The sequence below is a fragment of the Diabrotica virgifera genome, chromosome 4 (assembly GCF_917563875.1).
Source record: "Diabrotica virgifera virgifera chromosome 4, PGI_DIABVI_V3a".
Lineage (NCBI taxonomy): Eukaryota > Metazoa > Arthropoda > Insecta > Coleoptera > Chrysomelidae > Diabrotica > Diabrotica virgifera.
The window spans coordinates 96,552,524-96,561,557 of NC_065446.1; the positions used below are offsets into that span (position 1 = coordinate 96,552,524).

A 9,034-nucleotide genomic window follows, 5' to 3' on the forward strand; every position below is an offset into this window, starting at 1 on the left:
GCAGTATTTCCCAGCCTCTTTCCAAAAAATTAGGTCGTTGGAAGCTGCATTGGCGCTGAATGGATCCTCAACCCAGTTTTTCACATACAAAAGTGCACCGAAATGGATAAATCTGTCTAAGTTTTCTTTCTCCTTGTTTGTGAGATACTAAACTCCTTGACCTAGGAAAAGGTACAACTTATATGCATAAATAAGCTTAGCCATCCACCAAGCGTGGTGTATAGGCCCAGGTGCTCTCCAGTGAATTTTTTCTATTGGTTGTCCCAACACCAACAGCGTCAGTTCAATAAGTTTGAGGTAGTTATCTCGAGGCTGGTCTTTCTTACTAAGATGATGTAGCAAGGACTTGATGGCACTGTTTTTTAACTCAGCTTCTCCAGGGGAAAAATTAATGGTGTGTAATTTGATCGATCAACTGCATTCCATGATTCCTTCAACCTTTAAAATATGGGAATTTCAGCAGAGCTTGAAGGTCCCAAACATAATGCAAATACTTTGCTTTTTCAAATCTTTCTAGTGCTCTTTCTTGCTTTTGAACATACTCTTTGTCTTGAGATGAAATGATCATGTTTCTCTCAGTTCTTTGGTCAACTAAAAAATCTTTGTCTTGTTGTATTGTCATAAGAATTAGAGCATCCGCATGGGCAATGTCGAAAAGCTTTTCGATATTGTCTACATATGATTGCTCGTTTTTTCTTTGTTTTTCCGTGTTTTTTCCTTTATTTTTCTTTAAAAGTAACCACTGTGAATTCACACGTTCCAGTTTTTCAATTGAGTGCTTGGTATATTTAGTCGGGATTAGGACTTTGCTCAAAACTTCATTCAATTCTTCAATTGTGCTGTGACTAGCGTTCCTGACAGATTTTTTTCACTTAAAAAAAGTGAAATCTAACAAAACGTCTTTTGTTGTAGGAAGTTGGTTCTTCTTTGTTAAAGGTTTTAAGTCCTTAACACCGATTAAGTAAACACTGTCTACCTGACGCGTCTTAAGTGCAGTCATTTTGATTTAAATATATTTCAAACCCGAAACAAAAAAAGGCGTTAAATACCCGAAAGTAACAAATATTTGATGTTTTATAACCCCTTTCCACTCCAGTACCCTCATGTTGAAACTGCTGAAAATGTTTAATATCAACTGTAATAAAGAGATCAACAGCTTTGTTAACTCCTGAATCCTGAAAAACAAACAAACAAACATTTTCTAAACTTGAGTGTTTTACGGAAATTTATGAAAACTAAATGTTGTTGAGCACTGCCTTCCATATGTTCTAGAGTGTTCATATTTGGCATAGATTATTCTTTTAGATTTATATTTGTTTTCTTAGTTATTATCGTGTATTTAGTCTTTTTTATATTCATTTTTAGTCCATATTTTTCACAGAAACTGTTTTTGTTTAGTAGTAATTGGAGTTGTTCAGCAGAGCTTGCCAAAATCACTGTGTCATCTGCATATCTTATGTTACATGATATAGTACACATAAGACATATAATAGTGTCATTAAAAAATATATAAAAAAATATACATTAAATAGTAATGGAGACATCCCTGCCTAACTCCTCTACTGATTTCAATTTCTGGACTGGGTTCGTTATCTATTACAATTTGTGCTCTGTGATTCCAGTAAAGGTTTGTTATTATTCGTAAGTCCCTTTTGTCTATGTGTTTTGCCTAGAATTTGGACTAATTTTTCATTTGTCAAATGTTTAAAATGTTAATTTTTCACCAAAGAAAATACCACTTTTTTAGATGGTTTTTTGCAAATAACTCAAAAAGTACTTACTTAAAACTCTATAGAACAAAAGTTGCTTAAAGTTAGTCAATTTATCCATTTCAGGACTTATTTTGAACATGTTTTTTCTCCCTCGAGAAGGGGTAGTATTTACCCCTCAAGTTAAAGCAACCAATGACCAATGCCACAAGTCCAAAAGTGCAGTGGAGGGTAAGAGTCTAAATCCAAATTTTCATGCTATTCGGTGGTGTCACAGAAAATTAAAGGGTACCGCCGTTCATTTACTGACCTATCTAGAAATCTAGATTGCCCGCAGTTTGAGGATAAACTTATATAATTTGTGTTTGTTATGGTTTATTCGAAGAGTATAATTCTTTTAGAGTATGGGGTGAAATTTACTTGACATTACGGACCTCTACTTTTCAACCATTTTTAAGTGAATTCAATATAAAAATTTTACTTAGAACGTATTGTAGTTTTGTTCTTTTAATGCAACAAATTATTCTTTTCAGACGACGTATTGAAGAGACAGTTATACGTTCAGTTAAAAGCAGGAGAGAAAATAAAAAATACACTGTTCTGCTGTCAAACACACAGTCCTGATCTGATAGACATTTTTGAAACAATAGACCCCAAGAAATTGAAGAGAACTTCCAGCGCAATATGGAAGAAACCCCCCCGATACACCTTATTCTCAACGACTAGCGATATCCACTTCAGTGAAGACTCAGACTGCAGTCTAAATGTTTAAATTAACAAAACTTCGTTCATATATTTAATAAAATGGTTTCAAAGAAGAGGTTATGAATGTTTCAAAAAACACGTCTGTTAACGTGTTAAGTCATTATTTATTTTTACTCTCCGTTTTCGCGTACAGCAGCGCTTAAATTGATTTTTGTGTATCAGTGATCGTATTGAAACATTTGTGCGTACTGTATATTTCTACTATAATATTTTCTGGCTAATTTAAGCGGATAATATTTTTAGGTTATATGTACATATTTTTGTTTTATTATGAAATTTTAGAACAGTTTTTACATTTTTTACAACTTAGAGAGTAATAAAAGTTGCAAAGAGTTTTTAAATCTTTGGAGTATCATTTAACCCTTGTAGACCGGGAGATATTATACAGAAGTTCAGCCACGATTTTCTAAGTCCTGCCTTTTGCAATAGTGGAAGGGTAGACGAGGTACTTACAATTTGTGGAAATATCCACAAATTTCCTGTGACATTTTCCTGTAAAAATTAGATTTTCCCAAAAAATAAAAATAGGGTTTTGCGATGAATTTCTGAGTCCTGCCATATCCGTAGAATGACAGGATACTATGGATTTTATGAAGAAAATTTTTTGGGCAGGAGGGTTGCAAACGGGCTAACGGAGTATATATGTATACAAACATGTAAGGAAAATAATTAAATTTTCATGATTTTCTGGGACCTGCCAACTAAATAAATTAAACATATTTATTGCAAAATGACCAAAAAAAAATGTTGGCATGACGTCTCCTAGTGTTTAAGTATACTTGTACTTTGGAAAATTGTGCGCAAAATTTTTACCCTGATTCCGTGACTTTCTGATTCCTGCCTTTAAAACGTTATAATACTCAAATGCAATCAATACTTTTTCGGTACTCGACAGGAAGGTTAAACTGTTCTTGTAAGACGGCAGCAGTCCTACATTTGTAAGAAAATTCGTGAAAAATTCTACGATGTTCTGAGTCATGCCATTTTGCATATGTTTCAAGGATCTTAATATAAGTCTATTTACAAAGAGGCAGGATGGTTTTATAGTTATTTCGTATACAGGGTGGGGCATTAGTGTGACAAACTCCATTACTCGTTTGTCGTAAGAGATACGAAAAAAAGTTATTTAGGTAAAACGTGGGCCAAGGAGAGGATCATAATTTAAAAATATTTTCTAATATACAGGGCTACCCGTATTGACAGGGTGACACAAACCTATTTTTTTTAAGTGGAACACCCTGTATATAATTTAAAGATTCCTAAGATAATTTTAAGACAATTAACACAATTCACATAATCCAAAAATGTTTCCTAAGGGAGCTAGAGCTCTTTGAAGATGGCGCCTTGTAATTAGATTTTTTTTTATCTCCAGAACGCTTCCATTTCGATAGACAAAAACTGGTCCGCCTTTTTATCTTCCAGAGATAAATCGATTCCATCAATTGCGAATCTCTAGTACCGGTCATAGGAGTCCGTTTTGGGTAGGGCAACGGTTATATTATCGCATAACTTTTTTGTCTTTAACGTTTAAGAATTTTTGACACTATATTATTAAATTGTGAGGTATTCTAGTACTAAACGATACTCTTGCTTTAAGTCGGTAGGATGCACCGTTTTCTAGAAAAATCAATTTCAAAATTTTTCGTATTTTGAATTTAAGAAATATTTGAAAAAAAACGGTGTATTTACCGACTTAAAGCAAGAGTAACTTTTGGTACTAGAATACCTTATAATTTAATACTCTACTGTCAAAAATGCTTAATAATTAAAGCAAGTTATGAGATTTCGTTGATCTACCCAAGACGGACACCTAGAACCGATACTAGATACCGATACTAGAAATTGACAATTGATAAAATATTCATCTCTGGAAGAGAAATAAATGTACCAGTTTTCGTTTTTCTAAATAGTTTTTTTTTTATTTTTTTTTTCAAATTCAAAAACCGAAACATTTTTCAAATCGATTTTTCTAGAACACGGCGTATCCTACCGACTTAAAGCAAGAGTACCTTTTAGTACAAGAATACCCCATAGTTTAATAATCCAGTGTCAAAAATGCTTAAAAGTTAAACACAGAAAAGTTATGCGATAAAATATCCGTTTCCCTACCCTAAACGGGTGCCTATGACCGGTACTAAAAATTGATAAATGATGGAATCGATTTATATCTGGAAGATAAATAGGTGTACCAGTTTTCATTTTTCTAAATAGAAGTGTTCTGGAGCTATTTAAAAAAAACTAATTAGAATACGCCATCTTTAAAGAGCTCTAGCTTCCTGGGAAGCATTTTCAGACGATGTGAATTGAGTTAAATTTTCTTAAAATTATCTGAGGAATCTCCAAGCTTCGATTGTTAGAAGAGTTTCTGGACACCCTGTATAATAGGTACATTCCCTACTATAACCAATTAATTGTAAAATTATTGATTTTCTTCCTATTACTTTTATTACGTTTACTTAGATACAAAAAAGGTGTAACTAAACATCCTGCCATTTTGAATAATGTCTACTTAAATTATTTATTTTATAATACAATTTATTTTATGACTCAGAAAATCACGGAAACGGTGAAAATTTTCTACAGAATTTTCCAAGGGACAAGTGAAGTTAAACATTAGGAGACGTCATGCCAACATTTTTTTCGATCATTTTTAAATAATTATGTTTAATTTATTAAGTTGGCAGGACTCAGAAAATTATGAAAATTTCATTATTTTCATTACATGTTCGTATATCCATATACATACACTCTTAGTCCTTTTGCAATCCTCCTGCCCAAAAAAATTTCTTCATAAAATTGATAGTATCCTGTCATTCTATGGATATGGCAGGACTCAGAAATTCATCGCAACTCCCCATTTTTTTCCTCATGAAAAATCTAATTTTCACAGGAAAATGTCACAGGAAACCCGTGGATTTTTTCATAAATTGTAAGTACCTTTCCTAACCTTCCAGTATTGCAAAGGGCAGGACTTAGAAAATCGTGGTTGAAGTTCTGCTAATATCTCCCGATTTTTTGCAGGACCAACTATTTATTAGAAACAGCGAGGACCAAGGGGAGTCAACAGATGTCCACGCATAACTTAATCAAAAACGTGCTTCTTTATTTAAACTAATTTAAAAATGATACTTTTCTTCTTCTTAAAGTTCCATCTCCTAGCGGAGGTTGGATATCATAATGGCTATGGTCACTTTGTTGGCTGCTGCTCTGAACAGTTGTAATGAACTACAGTTAAACCATTCTCTAAGGTTCCTCAGCCAGGAGATGCGTCTTTTTCCTTGGATCCTTCCTTGCAATAATAACTCTCAGCAGCTCATATTTCTCTCCTCTGGTAATGTGACCCAAATATTCTAGTTTTCTTGTTTTTATACTGTTCATAATTTCTAACTCCTTATTTAAACCTCGTAGCACTTCAACATTGGTAATCCTTTGAACCCACTGAATTTTCAACATTCTTCTGTAACACCACATTTCGAACGCTACTATTTTTCTTATACATGTCCAGCGATATTTAAACGGATCATATCCAATACATGTATTTCGGCTCTAGGCGGTTGGCCAACAAAATATTTTCCAATAATTATTATATTATACAAGTACAATACCTCAGTCGACTACTGGATTCTGAACTAAGCTACGTAAATGCAAAAGCCCGCCTACATTTACCATTTCATTCTGTTTTAAATCAACCGAACGAGTCTAGAGGTGGGCTAATTTACGATAGTGATATTTTATTCATTGTGATTTTTGTCTGTAACTGAATCAGTCATTGTGAAAACAATTCATGTTACAATGTGTAAACTTTTAAGGAAACGTAAAAATATTTTCATTAATAGTTGGATATTCCGAGATAATACAATATTTTATACAGTGAGCACGTAAAGGTTGGAATAAATTCATTTTCTCGAGAATGGACGATTTTGGTAAAAAATCCCAAAACATTTTTATTTTCAAATTGCGACTTTTTGGTATACGTATCATACTAGTGACGTCACCCATCTGTACGTGATGACGTCATCTATAATTTTTTTAAATGAGAATAGGGGTCGTGTTATAGCTTATTTGCAAGGTAATTCAATTCTCTATTCAGTAATATAAACATTAACTAATTATTTATACAGGGTGTCCAAAAAAAATTTTTTTTTGAATTAAATTTATTGACAAAAAGAAGAATTTGTGTAATATATTTAACTTAAAATACATTTTACTGCTGTCAGAAAAAACAGGAAATAATGTTTATTTGACAAATAAATATTGTTTTTTGCATAAACTCAATATTAAAGCCGCCACCCACCTTCCACTTAACAGTTTGAACATTTGATTTAAGCGAAAAGGAATGATTATTTTCCAAATAAACATTTTTTCTGTTTTCTGAGAACAGTAAAATGTATTTTGAACTAAATAAATTACATTCATCCTTCTTTTTATGTCAATAAATTTAATTCAAAACAATTTCTTTTGGACACCTTATATAAATAATTATGTAAATGTTTATATTACTGCATAGAGAATTAAATTACCTTTCAAATGAGTTATCACACGACCCCTATTCCCATTTAAAAAAATAATCGATGACGTCATCACGCCCAGATGGGTGACGTCACTGGTATGATATATATATGACAAAAAGTCATAATTTAAAAATAAAAATTGACCTCTTTCGGGATTTTTTTCCAAAATTGCCCATTCTCGAGAAAATTAATTTATTCCAACCTTTACATGCTCTCTGTATAAGTATTATGGGTTATAAATGAATCTTTCTGAAAGGCAAAACAAGTTTAAATGTTTATGTATAATGTAATTGTAAATTTAATGGCGTTGAAAAGCGTCGTCATTTTACCCAAAATATGGTCTTAGCGTTGATTGATAAATACGGAAAGATACGAAACCCTATGCATTATTTTGTTGTCTTTAAAACCTGCCCGTATAGTGGCGCGCCTAGCTTAAATTTGTTGGAACTAGCCTTAAGGCTGATTCACATAATAGCTCAGGTCACGCTCCGCTCACGGTCAGCTCAAGCCACGATCAAAATATTCTCTCGGAGAAACCACGCAATCAAAAAAAAAAGGGACGGAACTTGACCGTCGTGTTTAGTGCGGATAGCATCATTAAGATGCGTGTAAGAATAGTTGACCGAACCTTGAGCTGAGCGTGAGCGGACCGTGACCTGAGCTATAATGTGAATCAGCCTTTAGAGGCAAGTGTAAAATTCTCCCTACTCAAGGAACTAGCCAAGAACACGCGGTTATTTCACGTGGCCCGTATTCAAAATTTTAACGCAGCAGTCACTATCATATTAATCTGTATTAATTTTTTTTTGTTTTTGTTTCTGCAAAAATGTTGAAAATATAAATTGACTATAGAGTTTTTTTCACTACTCTTGACCTCACAAGTAAATACTTTTCGAGTTATTTGCGAGTGAATATATTCATTTCTCAAAAAATAGTACGTTTTTAGACGGATTTTCGCAAATAACTAAAAAAGGAAGTATTTCACCAAAAAAACATTCATAGCAAAAATACAGCTTATCAAAAAGTGAAAAAAATGTTTTATATAAATATGACATATTATGAAGTCGTAGACCCAGTAAAAGCAGAGTTATAGCTAATGAAAAGTAGGTTCTTATTATTTGTCAAATTCAAAATTGAATATTTCTATATGAAATAACCAAAAAATTAAGAACTTTTCGGGGAAAACTCATCATAACTTTTTTAAAAAGTTTAAAATAAGCTTTATTTTTTTGAGTTTCTAGTATCAGAAGTAAACAAGTTGCGCACAAAATAAAGTTGATCCTTTTTTTTTTGTAAAAAATATCTAAAAATCACCTCCTAATTAGCATCTCAAATGAAATTAATCAGTAGCGCTTCATAAGTTACTTTACGTATGTATGCTTATTATAGAGGATCTGTAAGTTTCATCGGTTGATAGTGCTTATTTTTGAAAGGCTGTAGTTAAAAGGGCTTCAATGAGTCACTAATCACGAGTATATGCAAATTCGGAACAGCCATATCTTAACCAATTTTTGTATTACAGAAAAACAAAATATTCAGAAAACCAAAACCTTTAAACTTTGGGATATTTCGTATCACAAGTTATTTAAAAAAAGGCATTTTTTCAAAATAAAAAAAATATAGTAAAACTAAATTTACCTTTTAAAAGTTCCCTTTTAGAGGGTGATTTTCACGCTTTTTTAAAACTATCTTTTACAAAAAAGGACCAACTTTATTTTCAGGGTAACGTGCTTACTTTAATGCTAGAAACTTTTTTAAAAACAAAAACAAAGCTTTTTTAAAGAAATGTGCTTTATTTTTTGGTTATTTCACGTTGAAATATTCGATTTGGAATTTGACGAATAAGAACTTACTTTTTTAGCTACAACTCTGCTTCTACTGAGTATAAAGATTTTATACAGACATTTTTTTTTTAAATTTTTTATAAAGTATATTTTTATTGAATACCTTTTTCGATAAAATACTTACTTATTGTGTTATTTGCGTAAAACCGTCTAAAAACGTGTATTTTTTTGTTAAAAAACGAACATATTCACTCTCAAATAACTC

The 9,034-nt window shown here is 32.1% G+C and overlaps 1 protein-coding gene across 2 annotated transcripts in view; it reads left to right on the forward strand.

Moving 5' to 3' along the window:
• LOC114332263 (histone-lysine N-methyltransferase, H3 lysine-79 specific) overlaps window positions 1–2,815 on the forward strand; it is a 76,351-nt gene extending 73,536 nt beyond the window's left edge. For both annotated transcript variants that reach the window (XM_028282027.2, XM_028282026.2), the window contains exon 11: window positions 2,243–2,815. In XM_028282027.2, the coding sequence (XP_028137828.1) occupies window positions 2,243–2,481 (239 nt within the window). In that variant the 3' untranslated portion in view covers window positions 2,482–2,815. The remainder of the gene's footprint in view (window positions 1–2,242) is intronic.
• Window positions 2,816–9,034: the final 6,219 nt, after the last annotated feature.